The sequence below is a fragment of the Oncorhynchus kisutch genome, linkage group LG23 (assembly GCF_002021735.2).
Source record: "Oncorhynchus kisutch isolate 150728-3 linkage group LG23, Okis_V2, whole genome shotgun sequence".
In the NCBI taxonomy this organism is placed as follows: Eukaryota; Metazoa; Chordata; class Actinopteri; order Salmoniformes; family Salmonidae; genus Oncorhynchus; species Oncorhynchus kisutch.
In genome coordinates this window covers 39,416,924-39,439,031 of record NC_034196.2, presented here as the reverse complement: position 1 = coordinate 39,439,031, position 22,108 = coordinate 39,416,924, and the positions used below count along the sequence as shown (strand labels likewise).

The 22,108-nt window shown below is 42.8% G+C and overlaps 2 protein-coding genes across 2 annotated transcripts; one reads left to right on the top strand and one right to left on the bottom strand.

The window, feature by feature from the left end:
- The first annotated feature begins 4,039 nt into the window (after positions 1 to 4,039).
- pofut3 (protein O-fucosyltransferase 3) lies at positions 4,040 to 15,869 on the top strand. The gene is made up of 4 exons (XM_031803084.1): positions 4,040 to 4,312; positions 5,006 to 5,279; positions 13,977 to 14,812; positions 15,171 to 15,869. The coding sequence occupies exons 1-4, from the start codon at positions 4,205 to 4,207 to the stop codon at positions 15,393 to 15,395; spliced, it is 1,443 nt and encodes a 480-aa protein (XP_031658944.1). The 5' UTR covers positions 4,040 to 4,204; the 3' UTR covers positions 15,396 to 15,869.
- A 4,088-nt stretch (positions 15,870 to 19,957) lies between these two features.
- On the bottom strand, positions 19,958 to 21,119 carry LOC109867872 (CD209 antigen-like protein A). Its single transcript, XM_031803085.1, has one exon. It carries the CDS (start codon positions 20,909 to 20,911, stop codon positions 20,270 to 20,272), a length of 642 nt encoding a protein of 213 aa, XP_031658945.1. The 5' UTR covers positions 20,912 to 21,119; the 3' UTR covers positions 19,958 to 20,269.
- Positions 21,120 to 22,108: the final 989 nt, after the last annotated feature.

The window sequence follows — 22,108 nt, the reverse complement described above, 5'->3', positions numbered from 1 at the left end:
GTCAGAGCCAAAAATCTCAAATTTGGACACATCAGAGCAAAGGACAGATTCTTCTTATTGCTGTCCTTTAGTAGTGATTTCTTTGCAGCAATTCGACCATGAAGGCCTGATTCACATAGTCTCCTCTGAACAGTTGATGTTGAAATGTGTCTGTTACTTGAACTCTGTGAAGCATTTATTTAGGCTGCCGTTTCTGAGGCTGGTAACTCTAATGAACTTATCCTCTGCAGCAGAGCTTACTCTGGGTCTTCCTTTCCTGTGGCGGTCCTCATGAGAGACAGTTTTATCATAGTGCTTGATGGTTTTTGCGACTGCACTTGAAGAAACTTTCAAACTTCTGGAAATGTTCCGTACTGGCTGACCTTCATGTCTAAAAGTAATGATGGACTGTCATTTCTCTTTGCTTATTGGAGCTATTTTTGCCATAATATGGACTATTCTTGCCATAATATGGTATTTAACCAAATAGGGCCATCGTCTGTATATCACCCCTACCTTGTCACAACATAACTGATTGGCTCAAACGTATTAAGAAGGAAAGAAATTCAACAAATTAACTTTTAAGAAGGCACACCTGTTAATTGAAATGTATTCCAGGTGACTACCTCATGAAGCTGGTTGAGAGAATGCCAAGAGTGTGCAAAGCTGTCATCAAGGTAAAGAGTGGCTACTTTGAAGAATCTAAAAATATATTTTGATTTGTTTAACAGATTTTTGGTCACTACATGATTCCGTGTGTGTTATTGAAGAGGTTGATGTCTTCACTATTATAAATTTGTTTAAAAAAACAGTTTTTTCTTTGTCATTATGGGGTATTGCGTGTATATTGGGGGGGTGGGGGGTATTTAATCCATTTTAAAATAAATCTATAACGTAACAAAATGTGGAAAAAGTTAAGGGGTCTGAATACTTTCCAAATGCACTGTACTCTATATATACAAAGTATGTGGACACCCCTTCAAATTAGTGGATCGGCTATTTCAGCTACACCCGTTGCTGATAGGTGTATAAAATCCAGCACACAGTCATGCAATTTCTATAGACAAACATTGGCAGTAGAATGGCCTTACTGAAGAGCTCAGTGACTTTCAACGTAGCACCGTCATAAGATGCCACCTTTCCAACAAGTCAGTTAGTTACATTTCTGCCCTGCTAGAGCTGCCCCGGTCAACTGTAAGTGCTGTTATTGTTAAGTGGAAATGAAGTTAAGTGGAGCAACAACGGCTCAGCCGCGAAGTTGTAGGCCACACAAGCTCATAGAACGGGACCGCTGAGTACTGAACCATGTAGCGCGTAAAATTCATCTGTCCTCGGTTGTAACACTCACCACTGAGTTCCAAACTAACTCTGGAAGCAATGTCAGCACAATAACTGTTCGTCGGGAGCTTCATGAAATGTGTTTCCATGGCCGTTTAGCCATACACAAGTCTAAGATCGCCATGCGCAATGCCAAGCGTTGTCTGGAGTGGTGTAAAACTTACTGGAGTGATGAATCACGCTTCACCATCTGGCAGTCCGACAGACGAACCTGGGTTTGGCGGATGCCAGGAGAACGCTACCTGCCCTAATGCATAGTGCCCACTGTAAAGGAGGAGGAATATTGGTCTGGGGCCGTTTTTCATGTTTGGGCTAGGCCCCTTAGATCCAGTGAGGGGAAATCTTAACGCTCCAGCATACAATGACATTCTCGATGATTCTGTGCTTCCAACTTTGTGGCAACAGTTTGGGGAAGGCCCTTTCCTGTTTCAGCATGACAATGTACCCGTGCATAAAGCGAGGTCCATACAGAAATGGTTTGTCGAGATCAGTGCGGAAGAACTTGACTGGCCAGAGCCCTGACCTCAACCCCAGTGAACACCTTTGGGAGATATTTGATCTCCGATTGCAGGCCAGGACTAATCACCCAACATTAGTGCCCGACCTCACTAATGCTCCTGCGGCTGAATGGAAGCAAGTCCACGCAGCAATGTTTCAACATCCAATGGAAAGCCTTCCCAGAAGAGTGGAGGCTGTTATGGAAGCTAAAGGGGGGACCAACTCCATATTAATGCCCATGATTATGGAATGAGATGTTCCACGAGCAGGTGACCACATACTTTTGGACATGTAGTTTAAATTAAGAGGTGAAGAGGTCAGCTAGGACACTGGACAGATATAAATAAACAAGTGAAGAGGTCAGTTAGGATACTGGGAAGATGTAAATATTTTGGTGAAAAGGTCAGTTAGGACACAGAAAAAAAGGATGTCAATTACCCCTCCCATTCTGTTACTGTTAAGTGGAAGACATTACATCAAACACATTTTAGAGTTCAATCAGATTTCATGCCATGAGTAAAATTAGAGTGTAAATTTGCTGAAAACAGTTCATTGTGTAAAATGGTTTGTGCTGTTCCCAGCATTTGTTTTGTTGATTCACTTTATTTACATCTGTGGTCTCACACCTCTCATTTTCTTACAGTCTCTTCTTAAACGCAAACATTTGACAGAATACACATGAACAAATACCTATACTGTATAAAGAAAGACTAGATCTCTGGGCAATATTTTTCTCATCTCACGTTTCAGGTGGACCTGTTTCGTATTATCAAGGTTTTATTAAAAAATGATTTGGGATTTAGAGTTCAATAGAGGAAAGGAGAGAAAGGGCTCTATTCAATCCGTCAAGCTGAAGATCCGCTTTATAGTGCCATTGACAATTAAAGGCAATGTTCCCGTGGTCGCAGAGACCGTATTCAAGGTCAACGATGCATATGTTGGCTCGATCGGAAATGACTTGTTATGTTAACGCTGTTAAAACGTTAAAATGTTACCGCTCCTCTTCCGCGATACTTTGGCTCTAAGAGGGAGACATCTGGAGCAGACAAAGAAAACAATTTCACATGTACAAAAGGCCTACATGAAGTGAAGAAAAAATGTGAAAGAGAAGGTGAAGGTCTTGTAAAGAACAAACCCACACATGGACTGATTAAATCTAAAGTGGACACTAGGTAGGTCTCCAAATAGATTGGTGTAGCAGATTGGATCTGTGAAAATCACTCATCAGTATGAAGTGTCGCCCCTTGATCCATTCAAGAAGGCCATTTCCATAGTGAGATGGGTTGGGACACTTCAGGAGGTCCTGATTTCGAGTTGTGGTATGAGCTGAATCAGGGGCAAGCGGTACTCGCTAAGCAAGCATTGTGGCATCCTTAACATGGGCACTGGAGCAAATGTTTAGGCTGAAAAACAACAGCTTGCACCCGGAAAGTAGTGCAATATAACTACTGTAATACAACTGAATGTCATTTTTCAGGATTTTTACCAACATTTCATAGTAGGTCCTATCATACATCCGAGTTATGTATTTGTCCTCACCCCCCAAAAGCATAGATTGATCAATAAAGACACCTTTATGTAAAATGACTTATAAGCCTAATTTAATGTATTTGTACTATTTCATGCAAATTTATATTCATGTATGTATGTTGATGTGTTCATTTAGCCTGTTGCACAAGCATATCAGACTCCTAGGATGTCTCTGATTGATGGAAGGGTACAATAACCAATGAGATTTGGGACCTCCCCTGATGTTTCTGAAGCTGCTGAGGGAGCTTTATGAACCTGAGCCGCGGTGCACCAGTATATGGCCCGTGATGTGAGCGGCCAAAAGCGGTGAGGGAGGAGCGCCCTTCTCAAATGCAACAGTAATCTTCACCGCTCGGTTAGGTTGTCAACAAGGCAGCATGGTACATCTTCCAGAAACATACAATATATATTTTCTGTGAAATATATGGTAGAATGTTCAAACTAGTTTTCATTGGGAAGGCAGATAAAGCATTTTTTTTAAAGCAATCATTTTTTAATGTGAAAACACAGATTCCTACTCATTACTCAACATGCCTAATATAGCCTAGGCTACATTACTTTTGCTTTGAGCCGATTTCTCGAGTGGACTTTGAACTGGGCACCTGGCTCACACCCAGGAGGCAGCCCGGTTCCAAAACGAATGCTATCATTTTTCAAACCGTTGGTAACCCAGGCCAGATAATCGAATCCCCTCATTGTCAACACAAATATGGAAAATGGCCGCGTGCATCTCCGCTACTTCAAAACAAGCGATTCACTATTAACAATACAATTAAACAATTTAAAATAATTTTTAGAAACGCCACTGAACAGGGGGACATTTGAATATGAGTTTTAGCAAGTAGTTTTTCCCTCGGTGATGCTCAATAGTCGAAAGATGGCAAGACTTTCAATAGTTTCTTTGAGGAAACTTTTTGTTTTCTTCCTCTGCCTATCAGCTGTACTTTTCCTTCTGATTACTCTGCAGGTATTTATCGTTACAGTGACATGAACGAAAAGTATCGAGGTCGAACAGAAACACTGTCAGTTGTACACGACAGTAGTGACCTTTTCACGCCAATGGTTTCCACCGTTGTGAAATGTATCCATTTTTCTCCAGAGCTCTAGGAGTGCTTACATTGTGTCTTCAAGAACGTGGCACTATAATAACAAACGCTTTGCACGCACACATTTGCATATAGAGAGTTGTGTTGATTAATATATTTTGTTTGCAGGCAGAAACGCAATATATTCCATCCCCAATCTCTGTTCCTAGGTCTGTTTGGTCTATCTGACTAATACTGGGATGAAAACTAGAATCTCTTTCACCTCTGGTATTTCCTTATCTTTTACCACCTGGTTAACCATCTCAATCCCATATCAGTAACTGGTATATTCCAGAATGCATGGAATTAGATGTCTATTGGTATTTTAAACTCATTAATTTAGCTATACATGCATTATTGTATGTATTATCATCATACTTTTGTGGGGTTTTTACTGTCAGGCTGCATGTGTGTGTTTATGCTGAGGTTCATGTTATTGCATGCATTGCACATCTTCATGAAAATGACCACAACTGGAATCGTTCAAAATCCATATACTTCCTAAACAGTGTGGTGTCAAAAAGGTGGTCTACATTTCCCAATAGATACTATATATATTTTCTGTCTTTGCATAGGTGGTGGTGGAGCTTGGTCAGTTTGAAAGGACAGTACACATCCTCCCTCCAAGGGACGAGTCAGGCTGGAGACATCGTTTACATGGCAGCGGACTGTTGGCCAGTCAGAGAACCTCCCCTGGGGGTCCAGAGGGCCAGTACCCTTACATTGTATGGTGGTCCCCACTAACAGGAGAGATTGGCCGACTAGGAGAGTGTGGGACAAACAAGTGCTTCTTCACCATCAACAGGACCCTCTACTCTCACCCATCTACACAGGCATTCCTTTTCTATGGTGAGACTTTTATTTTTGATTCATTTGTTGAAACTATAGGAACATCTGAAAATTAGAAAATGTACAATGTATGGGCCTGTATAGTTCCTGAAGTTAAGTGTAAATCATTATCTTAACTTGGTATGGTGTTTGATATAGATTAATTGTTTGTTTTCATGATAGCCTAGTTGACAAGAGGCTTGAAGGAGGACAAGATGTAGTACATTGTTACAGTCAAGTGAAAACTGATTAGGCCATCTTTGTTGTGGTGTAATCATCTACATGGATGGTGTGATATACCATTAGCATCCTCTGATTCTAAAATTGATGTCATACGGGACAGTCAGGATGGAACCGGGTTTTTTGATTTGAGTAAACATAATCAAATGTACACTAGAGGGAGCCATTGTTGTGTGGGTCCAAGCTGAAGAGAAGGCCCTGGTATTGCAGCTGTAAGTAACTCTGTTGGTTCAACTGTTTCCAAGTAAATAGTTTACCCTTAGAGCACCTTTATTGTGAAACAGTGATTGGTGATAGATAATAGTTGCATATCCTTTAGGCCTGCCTTATGTGTATAGCATTAAAAACTCTTGATGGAATTGCAATGCAGTTTAATGTATGTTCAGAATCACATTTGGTTCTTACCTCTTCTTACCTTGGTTCTAACCATCATTTTCTTAGAGTGAACTATAGAGTTATATGTATCCATTTGCATTGTGTACATCCATATGCTTATTATTGCAGTAATATTAACCTTCTCATTGAGGATTTCCGATATACAGTACCAATCAAAAGTTTGGACACACCTACTCATTCAAGGGTTTTTCTTTTTTTTACTATTTTCTACAGTGGTGAATAATAGTGAAGACATCAAAGCTATGAAATAACACATATGGAATCATGTAGTAACCAAAAAAGTGTTAAACAAATCGAAATATATTTTATATTTGAGATCTTTTAAAGTAGCCACCCTTTGACAGCTTTGCACACTCTTGTCATTCTCCCAACCAGCTTCATGACGAATGCTTTTCCAACAGTCTTGAGAGACTTGTTGACTGCTTTTCCTTCACTCTGCGGTTCAACTCATCCCAAACCATCTCAATTGGGTTTGCGTGATTGTGGAGGCCAGGTCATCTGATGCTGTACTCATCACTCTCCTTCTTGGTCAAATAGCCTTTACACAGCCTGGAGGTGTGGTTTGGGTCATTGTCCTGTTGAAAAACAAATTATTGGCAAACCAGATGGGATGGCGTTCGCTACATAATTCTGTGGTAGCCATGCTGGTTAAGTGTGCCTTGAATTCTAAATAAATCACAGACAGTGTCACCAGCAAGGCACCATCACACCACCTCCTCAATGCTTCATGGTGGGAACCACACATACAGCTATAATCTGTTAATCTACTCTGCGTCTCACAAAGACATTGGAACCAAAAATCTCCAATTTGGACTTATCAGAGCAAAGGACAGATTTCCACAGGTATAATGTCCATTGCTCGTGTTTCTTGGTCCAAGCAAGTATATTCTTATTGTTGTCCTTTAGTAGTGGTTTGTTTGCAGCAATTCGACCATGGCCAGTCTCCTATAAACAGTTCATGTTCATGTCGTTCTGCCCCTGAATGTTAACCCACTGTTCCTAGGCCGTCATTGAAAATAAGAATTTGTTCTTAACTGACTTGCCTAGTTAAATAAAGGTAAAATAAAAATAAATAAAAAAATGTACTGGGCCGTACGCACTACCCTCTGTTGCGCCATTTGATTAGTTTAGTTGTTCAGCAGTTGCCATACCTGGCGGTGATGCAACCGGTCAGGATGCTCTCGATGGTGCAACTTTTTGAGGATCTGGGGACCCATCCCAAATCTTTTCAGTCTCCTGAGGGGAAAAGGTGTTGTCGTGGCCTCTTCACAACTGTCTTGGTGTGTTTTGACCATGATCGTGTTTTGGTGATGTGGACACCAAGGAACTTGAAACTCTCGACCCACTTCACTTCAGTCCCGTCTATGTTCGGCCCTCCTTTTCCAATAGTCCACGATCAGCTCCTTTGTCTTGTTCACATTGAGAGGTTGTTGTCCTGGCACCACACTGTCAGGTCTCTGACCTCTTCCCTATAGGCGGTCTCATCGTTGTCGGTGATCAGGCCTACCACTTTTGTGTCATCAGCGAACTGGTGTTGGAGTCGTGCTTGGCCATGCAGTCATGGGTGAACAGGGAGTACAGGAGGGGACTAAGCACGCACCCCTGAGGTGCCCAAGTGTTGAGGATCAGCATGGCAGATGTGTTGTTGTTTACCCTTACCACCTAGGGGCGGCACATCAGGAAGTCCAGGATCCAGTTGCAGAGGGAGGTGTTTAGTCCCAGAGTCCTTAGCTTAGTGATGATCTTGGTGGGCACAATGGTGTTGAATGCTGAGCTGTAGTCAATGAATAGCATTCTCACATTCTCACACATCCTTTTGTCCAGGTGGGAAAAGGCAGTGTAGAGTGCAATTGAGATTGGGTCATCTGTGTATCTGTTGGGGCGGTATGCGAATTGGAGTGCGTCTAGGGTTTCTGGCATGATGGATGTGAGCCATGACCAGCTTTTCAAAGCACTTCATGGCTACCGACGTAATCATTTAGGCAGGTTACCTTCGCTTTTTTGGACACAGGAACTATGGTGGTCTGTTTGAAACAGGGAGAGGTTGAAAATGTCAGTGAAGGTACTTGCCAGTTGGTCTGCGCATGCTCGGAGTACACATCCTGGTAATCCGTCTGGCCCCGCAGCTTTGTAAATGTTGACCTGTTTAAAGGTCTTGCTCACATCAGCTATGGAGAGCGTGATCACACATAAAAGGCATTTAGCTCGTCTGGTAGGCTCGCATCACTGGGCAGCTCGCCGTCTGGGTTTCCCTTCGTAGTCCGTAATAGTTTGCAAGCCCTGCCACATCCGACGAGCGTCAGAGCCGGTGTAGTAGGGTTCAATCTTAGTCCTGTGTTGACCTTTTGCCTGTTTGATGGTTCGTCTGAGGGCGTAGTGGGATTTCTTATAAGCTTCCGGATAAGTGTCCCATTCCTTGAAAGCGGCAGCTCTAGCCTTTAGCTCGGTACGGACGTTGCCTGTAATCCATAGCTTTTGGTTGGGAAATGTCATCAATGCACTTATTGATAAACCTGGTGACTGAGGTGGTATACTCCTCAATGCCATTGGATGAATCCCTGAACATATTCCTGTCTGTGCTTGCCAAACAGTCCTGTAGTGTATCATCTGCTTCATCTGACCACTTCCTTATTGAGTGAGTCACTGGTACTTCCTTCTTGTAAGCAGGAATCAGGAGAATCGAATTATGGTCAGATTTGCCAAATGGAGGGCGACGGAGAGCTTTGTATGCATCTCTGTGTGTGGAGTAAAGGTGGTCTAGAGTAATTTTTTCCCTCTGGTTGCACATGTGACATGCTGGTAGAAATTTGGTAAAACTGATTTGTTTGCCTGCAGGTTAAAGTCCCCGGCCACCATGAGTGGTCTTAGCGCCAGCATCGGTTTGTGGTGGTAAATAGATGGCTATGAATAATATAGATATTGTGGTCTACAGCTTATCATGAGGTACTCTACCTCAGGCGACTAGTACCTTGAGACTTCCTTAATGTTAGACATCACGCACAAGCTGTTGTTGACAAATAGACACATCTTATCAGATGTAGCTGCTCTGTCCTGCCAAAACATGGAGAAGCCAGACAGCTCTGTATTATCCGCATTGTCGTTCAGCCAAGTCTCTGTGAAACACAAGGTATTACAGTTTTAATGTCCCCTTAGTCTTAATCGTAGATCATCCAGTTTGTTTTCCAATGATTATACGTTGGCTAATAATTCATTCGCCAACAAATTCTCACAAGGCACCCAGACCTCCACCCTCTAACTAAACTATTTAACCTTTATTTATTAACTAGGCAAGTCAGTTAAGAACAAATTCTTATTTACAATGACAGCCTACCAAAAGTCAAAAGGCCTTTTTATCCCAGGGGCTGGGATAAAAAAAAAATATATATATATAAATATAGGACAAAACACACACTTCATTCATTCACTGCCTAGAAGGCCAGCATCCCGGAGTCGCTTATTCACTGTTGACCTTGAGACTGATGTTTTGCGGGCACTATTTAATAAAGCTGCCAGTTGAGGGCTTGTGAGGCATCTGTTTCTCAAACTAGACACTCTAATGTACTTGTCCTCTTACTCAGTTGGACACCGGGGCCTCCCACTCCTCTTTCTATTCTGGTTAGAGACAGTTTGCGTTGTTCTGTGAAGGGAGTGGTACACAGCGTTGTACCAGATCTTCAGTTTCTTGGCAATTTCTCGCATGGCATACCATTCATTTCTCAGAACAAGGATAGACTGACGAGTTTCAGAAGAAAGTTCTTTGTTTCTGGCCATTTTGAGCCTGTAAACGAACCCACAAATGCTGATGCTCCAGATACTCAACTAGTCTAAAGAAGGCCAGTTTTATTGCTTCTTTAATCAGAACAACAGTTTTCAGCTGTGCTAACATAACTGCAAAATGATCCACTTTGAATAGCTAACACAACGTGCCATTGGAACACAGGAGTGATGGTTGCTGATAATGGGCCTATGTAAATATTCCATTTAAAAAATCAGTCATTTCCAGCTGCAATAGTCATTTACAACATTAACAATGTCTACACTGTATTTCTGTTCAATTTGATGTTATTTTAATGGACAAAAAAGTTGCTTTTCAAAACAAGTGACCCAAAACTTTTGAATGGTTGTGTATATCTTATTATTACTGTAATATTAACCTTCTCATTGAGGATTTCCTATATACACTGCTCAAAAAAATAAAGGGAACACTTAAACAACACAATGTAACTCCAAGTCAATCACACTTCTGTGAAATCAAACTGTCCACTTAGGAAGCAACACTGATTGACAATAAATTTCACATGCTGTTGTGCAAATGGAATAGACAACAGGTGGAAATTATAGGCAATTAGCAAGACACCCCCAATAAAGGAGTGGTTCTGCAGGTGGGGACCACAGACCACTTCTCAGTTCCTATGCTTCCTGGCAGAAGTTTTGGTCACTTTTGAATGCTGGCGGTGCTTTCACTCTAGTGGTAGCATGAGACGGAGTCTACAACCCACACAAGTGGCTCAGGTAGTGCAGCTCATCCAGGATGGGACATCAATGCGAGCTGTGGCAAGAAGGTTTGCTGTGTCTGTCAGCGTAGTGTCCAGAACATGGAGGCGCTACCAGGAGACTGGCCAGTACATCAGGAGACGTGGAGGAGGCCGTAGGAGGGCAACAACCCAGCAGCAGGACCGCTACCTCCGCCTTTGTGCAAGGAGGAGCAGGAGGAGCACTGCCAGAGCCCTGCAAAATGACCTCCAGCAGGCCACAAATGTGCATGTGTCTGCTCAAACGGTCAGAAACAGATTCCATGAGGGTGGTATGCGGGCCCAACGTCCACAGGTGGGGGTTGTGCTTACAGCCCAACACCGTGCAGGACGTTTGGCATTTGCCAGAGAACACCAAGATTGGCAAATTCACCACTGGCGCCCTGTGCTCTTCACAGATGAAAGCAGGTTCACACTGAACACATGTGACAGATGTGACAGTCTGGAGACGCCGTGGAGAACGTTCTGCTGCCTGCAACATCCTCCAGCATGACCGGTTTGGCGGTGGGTCAGTCATGGTGTGGTGTGGCATTTCTTTGGGGGTCCGCACAGCCCTCCATGTGCTCGCCAGAGGTAGCCTGACTGCCATTAGGTACTGAAATGAGATCCTCAGACCCCTTGTGAGACCATATGCTGGTGCGGTTGGCCCTGGGTTCCTCCTAATGCAAGACAATGCTAGACCTCATGTGGCTGGAGTGTGTCAGCAGTTCCTGCAAGAGGAAGGCTTCGATGCAATGGACTGGCCCGCCAGTTCCCCAGACCTGAATCCAATTGAGCACATCTGGGACATCATGTCTCGCTCCATCCATCAACGCCACGTTGCACCACAGACTGTCCAGGAGTTGGCGGATGCTTTAGTCCAGGTCTGGGAGGAGATCCCTCGGGAGACCATCCGCCACCTCATCAGGAGCATGCCCAGGCGTTGTAGGGAGGTCATACAGGCACGTGGAGGCCACACACACTACTGAGCCTCATTTTGACTTGTTTTAAAGACATTACCTCAAAGTTGGATCAGCCTGTAGTGTGGTTTTCCACTTTATTTTTGAGTGTGACTCCAAATCCAGACCTCCATGGGTTGATAAATTTGATTTCCATTGATAATTTTTGTGTGATTTTGTTTTCAGCACATTCAACTATGTAAAGAAAAAAGTATTTAATAAGAATATTTCATTCATTCAGATCTAGGATGTGTTATTTTAGTGTTCCTTTCATTTTTTTGAGCAGTGTACATCGTAATATTACTGTAATATTAACCTTCTCGTTGAGGATTTGGGGCAAAAAAGTATTTAGTCAGCCACCAATTGTGCAAGTTCTCCCACTTAAAAAGATGAGAGGCCTGTAATTTTCATCAACAATGACAGACAAAAGGAGAAGAAAAAAAATCCCGAAAATCATATTGTAGGATTTTTTATGAATTTATTTGCAAATTATGGTGGAAAATAAGTATTTGGGCACCTACAAACAAGCAAGATTTCTGGCTCTCACAGACCTGTAACTTCTTCTTTAAGAGGCTCCTCTGTCTTCCACTCGTTACCTGTATTAATGGCACCTGTTTGAACTTGTTATCAGTATAAAAGACACCTGTCCACAACCTCAAACAGTCACCCTCCAAACTCCACTATGGCCAAGACCAAAGAGCTGTCAAAGGACACCAGAAACAAAATTGTAGACCTGCACCAGGATGGGAAGACTGAATCTGCAATAGGTAAGCAGCTTGGTTTGAAGAAATCAACTGTGGGAGCAATTATTAGGAAATGGAAGACATACAAGACCACTGATAATCTCCCTCGATCTGGGGCTCCACGCAAGATCTCACCCCGTGGGGTCAAAATGATCACAAGAACGGTGAGCAAAAATCCCAGAACCACACGGGGGGACCTAGTGAATGACCTGCAGAGAGCTGGGACCAAAGTAACAAAGCCTACCATCAGTAACACACTACGCCGCCAGGGACTCAAATCCTGCAGTGCCAGACGTGTCCCCCTGCTTAAGCCAGTACATGTCCAGGCCCGTCTGAAGTTTGCTACAGAGCATTTGAATGATCCAGAAGAAGATTGGGAGAATGTCATATGGTCAGATGAAACCAAAATATAACTTTTTGGTAAAAACTCAACTCGTCGTGTTTGGAGGACAAATAATGCTGAGTTGCATCCAAAGAACACCATACCTACTGTGAAGCATGGGGGTGGAAACATCATGCTTTGGGGCAGTTGTTCTGCAAAGGGACTAGGACGACTGATCCGTGTAAAGGAAAGAATGAATGGGGCCATGTATCGTGAGATTTTGAGTGAAAACCTCCTTCCATCAGCAAGGGCATTGAAGATGAAACGTGGCTGGGTCTTTCAACATGACAATGATACCAAACACACCGCCCGGGCAACGAAGGAGTGGCTTCGTAAGAAGCATTTCAAGGTCCTGGAGTGGCCTAGCCAGTCTCCAGATCTCAACCCCATAGAAAATCTTTGGAGGGAATTGAAAGTCCATGTTGCCCAGCAACAGCCCCAAAACATCACTGCTCTAGAGGAGATCTGCATGGAGGCATGGGCCAAAATACCAGCAACAGTGTGTGAAAACCTTGTGAAGACTTACAGAAAACGTTTGACCTCTGGCATTGCCAACAAAGGGTATATAACAAAGTATTGAGATAAACTTTTGTTATTGACCAAATACTTATTTTCCACCATAATTTGCAAATAAATTCATTAAAAGTCCTACAATGTGATTGTCTGGATTGTTTTCCTCATTTTGTCTGTCATAGTTGAAGTGTACCTATGATGAAAATTACAGGCCTCTCTCATCTTTTTAAGTGGGAGAACTTGCACAATTGGTGGCTGACTAAATACTTTTTTGCCCCACTGTATGTCTTATTAGAGTATATTAACAGCTTCTACTTAACAGCTTCTACCCCCAAGCCATTAGACTGCTGAACAATTCATCAAATGGCCAGCCAGACTATTTACATTGACCCCCCCCCACACCTACATTCATAGTCACTTTACCCCTACCCCCTGTATGTAGCCTTATTTAATTTTTTACTTTAGTTTATTTAGTAAATATTTTCTTACTCTATTTCGTGAACTGTATTATTGGTTAATAAGGGCTTGTATAAGTAAGCATTTCACGGTAAGGTCTGTGACGAATAGAATTTGATTTGATAATAACCTTCTCATTGAGGATTTCCTATACATATCGACAGCCTAGAAGAGGACAGAAGTGCACCCGATTTAAGAAGATATCCGAGACACATTGATTTGAACATTTCTGATGACAACAAAATACCTGGCATCTCCTATTATAAACACTGCAAGGCAGAAAGACATACAACTCTTACTTCATCATTGTTCAGATCCCAGAGTAATATGTCTGTCATCTCAGACAAGATGAGTAAAAGGAAGAATATCAAACATATTTTATGTTAATCTACTCTACATATTACTTATGTAATAAGCAAAATGGTCAGCATTGCATTAGATGTGCTGACCTTTCACATTCAAGACATATAAACTCTATACTAATGTCTCCCCTTTCCAACCTTCTTGAATCAAACCAGGCACCGATTTCAACATCGAGAGTCTTCCTCTGCCGAGGAGAGAGCACCACCAGTGGGCCTTGTTTCACGAGGAGTCACCCAAAAACAACTACAAGCTCTTCCACGAGCCCGTCATCACCCTCTTTAACCACACAGCCACCTTCAGCCAGCACTCCCAGCTGCCCCTCACCTCCCAGTACCTGGAGAACCTGGAGGTCCTGACCTCCCAGACCTACCTGGTGTCCCTCAACCAGAAGAACGAGCTGAGGAAAACACTAGCCCCGGTGGTGTATGTCCAGTCAGACTGCGACCCTCCGTCGGACCGGGATGCCTATGTGAGTGAGTTAATGAAGCACATCAGGGTTGATTCCTATGGACAATGCCTCCACAACAAAGACCTGCCTTCCCATCTGAGGGACTCGATTGCCATGGAGGAGCAGGCCTTCTACCAGATCCTGGCCCAGTACAAATTCATTCTGGCCTTTGAGAACGCCGTCTGTGACGACTACATCACCGAGAAACTATGGAGGCCTCTCAAGCTTGGGGTGGTTCCTGTGTATTACGGTGCTCCCAATGTTCGGCAATGGCTGCCGAGCAACAGTAGTGCGGTGGTAGTCGACCCAGACGAGCCCCCTGAAAAACTGGCTCTGTATCTGAAGAGACTAGATGAGAACGACAAGGAGTATGCCACTTATCTGGAGTGGAAGTTGAAGCGTGAAGTTTCCAACCTGGAGTTGGTAAAGGAGCTGAAGGAACGCCCATGGGGTGTCCAGGATCTGACACAGGAGAACTACATAGATGTGTTTGAGTGCATGGTGTGCAGCAGGGTGTGGGAGAACATCGACAGACAGAAAAAGGTAACAAGAACTGAACTGTTTTATTTGTGACATCTGATGATAAGGTTGCCAATTCCTTTTGACTACAATTTACTTGGTGTGTCAATGGTTTTGACAATATGATTAGTTTGACTGTAAATAGTTGATTATACAGAATCTTAATTTGGATCCCCATTAGCTGACTCCATCATGACAGCTAGTTATCCCATGGTCCATACACACAATAAAAAATAAATTTGGCTTTAAATTATAAACATTCAAGACTGTAACACAATATTGTGTTAATAATAATAATATTCAAGCTAGTATGAAATAGACCTGCACCAGTATTGTGTTTTTCTAGTGTGCCAATATAGTAACATTTCTGCTTCCCAAACAGGGCCTTGTTCCTAAAACCTGGCAAGCAGAGGGAAACCACCTAAAGTGTCCACTTCCGAGGGTATTTGACTTTGCTTCAGGCCCTAGAAAGCGGACATCTTTGCGAGGAATTTGGACGGCCAGTTACGAGCAGTCCAAGAAAGAGGCTAGGGCATTGCGTCACTTGGCTGAGAGGAACAAGAATTTCACTGTGGAGCAGTACTGGAAGGAAGTATTCACTGACTAAAACCCTACTAATACTAAAACACTATAATTCACATAGAAAGGACCCTTGTTGTGATACAGTATCATTTTTCTATGGCCACCCAGTGCTTTGGTGGTGTGTCAAAGTTCAGAAGCACTATGAAAATGACAATGGTCCACATATGATGACTAATGGTTGAACATGACAATCACACAATAACCTTTGATCAATATATTTCATATCTTTAATATTACAAAAGCTTGCTGTATAGCTATTGAAATCAACCATAGTTTTGACGACCAAAAAATAAAAATAAAAGATTTATTCTAAAAGTGAGAGAATGTCTGTTCTTTCTAACGAAACCTTCCTTAATCTTCCTTAAACCAAATTCCTTCAGGAGTCTACACCTCTGTCACGTTCAGGAATTACCATACAGCTTTTATCTTGTTTTTATTATGTTTTTACGTTAACTTTGCATTGCATTTTTTAAACTATTAAAACGGTCATAAGAACACATTTACTTTCCATGTTCTATACTGAACAAAAATACCTTAAAAAAAAGGTGGATCAGAAAAGCAGTATATGGTGTGACCACCATTTGCCTCATGCAGCGTGACATCTCCTTTGCATACAGTGTCTACGGAAAGTATTCAGACCCCTTGACCTTTTCCACATTTTGTTACGTTACGGTGTTGCTGATTGTGTTGCTGGTTATTGGAGGGAACTGGAACACGCTGTTGTACACAACGATCCAGAGTATCCTCAATGGGTGACATGTCTGAGTATGCAGACGACAATGGGCCTCAGGATCTCTTCATGGTATCTCTGTGCATTCAAATTGCCATCGATAAAATGCAATTGTGTTTGTTGTCCATAGCATTAGCAAGATGGCGCCGACTGATGGCGCCGATCATTTCTTACATTGTTAGCCCAGAAAATGTTAATACATACAGCCAAGATATCAGAGTGACGTCAACTTACCAACATTTCGACCAGGAATATGACCTTCCAGGACAATGGATCTAATCCCAGAGGCCGACCCAAAACAACGTCGCCACAGAAGAGGTAGATGGAGCAGCCTCCTGGTCTGACTTCATAGGCGTGCACACCACCCACCGCTTGCAATTATATTACTTGCCAATGTCCAGTCTCTAGACAACAAGGTAGACATAATTAGGGCAAGGATTGCTTTCCAGAGAGACATCAGAGATTGTAAAATTCTCTGTTTCACGGAAACATGGCTCTCTCGGGATGTGTTGTCGGAGTCGGTACAGCCACTGGGATTCTTCATGCGTCGCGCCCACAGAAATAAACAACTTTCTGGGAAGAATGACAGGGGTGATTGCTTCATGATTAACGACTCATGGTGTAATCGTAACAACATACAGGAACTCAAGTCCTTTTGTTCACCTGACCTAGAATTCCCTACAATCAAATGACGACCATATTATCTCCCAAGAAAATTCTCGTTGGTGATTATCACAGCCGTGTATATCCCACCCTCAAGCCAATACCACGACTGCCCTCAAGGAACTTCACTGGACTCAATGCAAACTGGATGCCATATATACTGAGGATGCATTTATTGTAGCTGTGGAAATTTGAGAACAAGGCTACCTAAATTCTACCAGCATATTGATTGTAGCACTCGTGCTGGCAATACACTGGATCACTGCTACTCTTCCGTGATGCATACAAGGCCCTCCCCCGCCCTCCCTTCAGTAAATCCGACCACGACTCCATTTTGCTACTACTGTCCTATAGGCAGAAACTCAAACAGGATGTACCCGTGACAAGAACTATTCAACTCTGGTTTGACGAATCGGCTTCAAGATTGTTTTGAACACGCGGACTGGGAAATGTTCCGGGCAGCCTCAGAGAATAACATTGAATTATACAATGATTCGGTGAGTGAGTTTATAAGGAAGTGCATTGGCGATAATGTGACTATTAACCTACCCTAACCAGAAACCATGGATAGATGGCGGCATTTGCGCGAAACACCGCATTTAACCATAGAAAGATGACTGGGAATATGACCAAATACAAACAGTAGTTATTCCCTCCGCAAGGTAATCAAATAAGCAAAATGTCGGTATCGGGACAAAGTGGAGTCACAATACAACGGCTCAGATACGAGACGTATGTGGCAGGGTCTACAGGCAATCACGGACTACAAAAAGAAAACCAGCCAGGTCACGGACATCAATGTCTTGCTTCCGGACAAACTAAACACCTTCTTTGCCTGCTTTGAGGATAATACAGTGCCTCAGACGCAGCCCGCTACCAAGGACTGCGGGCTCCCCCTCTCCTTCTCTGTGGCCGACTTGAGTAAGACATTTAAACGTGTTATCCCTTGCAAGGTTGCCGGCCCAGACGGCATCCCTAGCCGCGTCCTCAGAGCATATGCAGACCAGCTGGCTGGTGTGTTTACGGACATATTCAATCTCTCCCTATCCCAGTCTGCTGTCCCCACATGCTTCAAGATGGCCACCATTGTCCCTGTACCCAAGAAGGCAAAGATAACTGAACTAAATGACGATCGCCACGTTGCACTCACTTCTGTCATCATAAAGTGCTTCAAGGATCATATCACCTCCACCTTACCTGCCACCCTAGACCCAATTCAATTTGCATACCGCCCCAATACGTCCACAGACGATGCAATCGCCATCACACTGCACACTGCCCTATCCCATCTGGACATTAGGAATACCTATGTAAGAATGCTGTTCATTGACTACAGCTCAGCATTCAACACCATAGTACCCTCCAAGCTTATCTTTAAGCTTGAGGCCCTGGGTCACAACCCCACCTGTGTAATTGTGTCCTGGACTTTCTGATGGGCCGCCCCCAGGTGATGAAGGTAGGAAACAACATCTCCACTTTGCTGATCCTCAACACTGGGGCCCCACAAGGGTGGGTGCTCAACCCCCTCCTGTACTCCCTGTTCACCCATGACTGCGTGGCCATGCACGCCTAAAACTCAATCATCAAGTTTTGCAGACGACACAACAGTAGTGGGCTTGATTACTAACGATGAGACAGTCTACAGGGAGGAGGTGAGGGCACTCGGAGTGTGGTGTCAGGAAAACAACCTCTCATTCAATGTTAAAAAAACAAAGAAGATGATTGTGGACTTCAGGAAACAGAGGGAGCACCCCCTATCCACATCAACGGGACAGCAGTGGAGAAGGTAGAAAGTTTTAAGTTCCCTGGCGTACACATCACTGACAAACTGAAAAGGTCCACCCACACAGACAGTGTGGTGAAGAAGGTATAACAGCGCCTCTTCAACCTCAGGAGGCTGAAGAAATGTGGCTTGTTACCTAAAAACCTCACAAACTTTTACAGATCCACAATTGAGAGCATCCTGTCGGGCTGTGTCCACGCCTGGTACGGCAACTGCACCGATCTCAACCGCAAGGCTCTCCAGAGGGTGGTATGGTCTGCACAATGCATCACTGGGGGCAAACTACCTGCCCGCCAGGACACCAACAGCACCCGATGTGACAGGAAGGCCTTAAAGATCATCAAGAACAACAACCACCCGAGCCACTGCCTGTTCACCCCACTACATCCAGAAGGCGAGGTCAGTACAGTTGCATCAAAGCTGGAGCCGAGAGACAGAAAAATAGCTTCTATCTCAAGGCCATCAAGACTGTTACACAGCCATCACTGACACAGAGCGGCTGCTGCCTACACACAGACTCGAAATCATTGGCCACTTTAATAAATGGATCACTAGTCACTTTAAAAATGCCACTTTAATAATGTAAACGTATCTTACATACTCATCTCATGTATATCATGTATTTTATACCATCTATTGGATCTTGCCTATGCCGCTCAGTCATCGCTCATCCATATATTTATATCTACATATTCTTATTCCATCCCTTTAGATTTGTGTGCATTAGGTAGTTGTGGAATTGTTAGATTACTTGTTAGATATTACTGGATAGATGGCGGCATTTGCGCGAAACACCGGAACTAGAAGCACAAGCATTTCGCTACACTCGCATTAACATCTCCTAACCATATGTATGTGACCAATAAAATGTGATTTATGCCTGCCCATGCCATACCACCACCGCCACCATGGGGCACTCTGTTCACAACGTTGACATCAGCAAACCGCTCGCCCACACAACACCATACATGTGGACTGCGGTTGTAAGGCCGGTTGGAATGTACTGCTGAATTCTCTAAAACGACATTGGAGGCTGCTTATGATAGAGAAATCAACATTAAATTATCTGGCAACAGCTCTGTTGGACATTCCTGCAGTCAGCATACAATTTCCCTCAAAACTTGAGACATCTGTGGCATTGTGTTGTGTGACAAAACTGCACATTTTAGAGTGGCCTTTTATTGTCCCCAGCACAAGGCGCACCTGTGTAATGATCGTGCCGTTAAAGCAGCTTCTTGATATGCCACAACTGTCAGGTGGATGGATTATCTTGGCAAAGGAGAAATGCTCACTAACAGGGATGTAAACACATTTGTGCACAAAATTTGAGCGAAATAAGCTGGACAATTTCTGGAATCTTTTTTTTTTTTCAGCTCATAAAACATGGGACCAACACTTTTTACATGTTGCGTTTATATTTTTGTAAAGTTGATTGAATTAGCAGAAAGTATACCTTATTTATGTACAGCATAATGGAAGCAAAATGAACAATAACATTTTACAATATTACTATTACAGTAATTTCAAATCAATGGATAACTAAAACTTAAAGTAATTTATCGAATGATATGTACATCATTGTGTGAAATGGTATATGCGTGTGTGTTTGTGTGCGTGCGTGAGTCTGTTTGTGTGTGCCTTTCTCTCCCTAGTCTAATGCAGCATACTATTTTACCATAGATAGTCCTTTTTCAACAGCAGTGCAGAGAGAGGACCTATGATCCTATTTCTCACAGATTCCTTTATTTTTACTGGAACACTTCTCATCATTCCACAACCCTGAACGATTCCAGATCTCCCCACAGTCCTGGTCTGTTCCATTGTTGCTGTTGGGCTGCCCTCTCTGCCAATTCGCTGTGGCCAGTGGTGTACCATCCACCCATTTCCAGGTCCCTTCAGTAACTGAGTCAGTAAGACCAATCCAGACATGATTTTTTGTTTGGCATAATCCATTGATAAATACCTGTTCCTCTTTGCTGTTTATGATCACCAGATCTGCTCCAAACTCTTGGCATTCTTCACTGCTCTGAGTCCAGGTTTTTTTCTCATTGGTGATGTAGTAACAGCTGAATTCAAACTCCCTCCAGCCTTCTGGACAGCGTCTCCCTTTAATCTTCTTGTTCAGGTTTTCTTTCTCCTTCTGTAGCTGGTCTCTCTCTTTAGTCAGGTTGTTGTAACTGGTCGATTGGTTTCTCTGGTAGACAGACAGGCTTATGATCCCAGCCAGTAGGAGAACACACAGCAGCCCCAGACACACTGCAGCAGCTCTGGAGGGTCTCTTCCACCTCTGGAAATATATTGCTCCTTCTCTTGGGCTGGCCCTGAAGGAACTTGAATTGGCATATGTATTTTCATCATTGTCCATCTTGACACACTTCTGCTCAAATACAGTTAACTTCAACTATTACTTCAGCTCTTACTGTAAGTCTAGTTCTGAGTCAAGAGTCATCCTCAGTAATAGTGGACAGGAAGCAGGAAATGTACAGTTCCTCAGTGCATGAAAACGCATAATTTTCTTAGAAATGCTGTTGGGTAAATACAACCACTCTCAAATTCAAAGACTGAGTCCATGACGTCGACATGCTTGTTTTAATGTATATTTAAACAAAGTTGTTTATTTACTTTTTATCTTCCTCTTCATTCATGATAGGGTTTAAACATGATAGGGTTAAACATGATAGGGTTAAACATGATAGGGGTTAAACATGATAGGGGTTAAACATGATAGGGTTAAACATGATAGGGGTTAAACATGATAGGGTTAAACATGATAGGGGTTAAACATGATAGGGGTTAAACATGATAGGGGTTAAACATGATAGGGTTAAACATGATAGGGGTTAAACATGATAGGGTTAAACATGATAGGGGTTAAACATGATAGGGTTAAACATGATAGGGGTTAAACATGATAGGGTTAAACATGATAGGGTTAAACATGATAGGGTTAAACAGTTCTTCTAAACTCTTCAGTCATGATGGGGTTTAAACATGATAGGGTTAAACATGATAGGGTTAAACATGATAGGGTTAAACATGATAGGGGTTAAACATGATAGGGTTAAACATGATAGGGTTAAACATGATAGGGTTAAACAGTTCTTCTAAACTCTTCAGTCATGATGGGGTTTAAACATGATAGGGTTAAACATGATAGGGTTAAACATGATAGGGTTAAACATGATAGGGGTTAAACATGATAGGGTTAAACATGATAGGGTTAAACATGATAGGGTTAAACAGTTCTTCTAAACTCTTCAGTCATGATGGGGTTTAAACATGATAGGGTTAAACATGATAGGGTTAAACATGATAGGGTTAAACATGATAGGGGTTAAACATGATAGGGTTAAACATGATAGGGTTAAACATGATAGGGTTAAACAGTTCTTCTAAACTCTTCAGTCATGATGGGTTTAAACATGATAGGGTTAAACATGATAGGGTTAAACATGATGGGGTTTAAACATGATAGGGGTTAAACATGATAGGGTTAAACATGATAGGGTTAAACATGATAGGGTTAAACATGATGGGGTTTAAACATGATAGGGTTAAACAG

Excerpts from the sequence above, each read along its gene's own strand:
- pofut3 (XM_031803084.1), top strand. The coding sequence starts at position 4,205 with ATGCTCAATAGTCGAAAGATGGCAAGACTTTCAATAGTTTCTTTGAGG. Across the intron at positions 4,313-5,005 it reads TCCTTCTGATTACTCTGCAG|GTGGTGGTGGAGCTTGGTCA; the intron begins GTATTTATCGTT and ends GTCTTTGCATAG. Across the intron at positions 14,813-15,170 it reads ACATCGACAGACAGAAAAAG|GGCCTTGTTCCTAAAACCTG; the intron begins GTAACAAGAACT and ends CTTCCCAAACAG.
- LOC109867872 (XM_031803085.1), bottom strand. The coding sequence starts at position 20,911 with ATGGACAATGATGAAAATACATATGCCAATTCAAGTTCCTTCAGGGCC.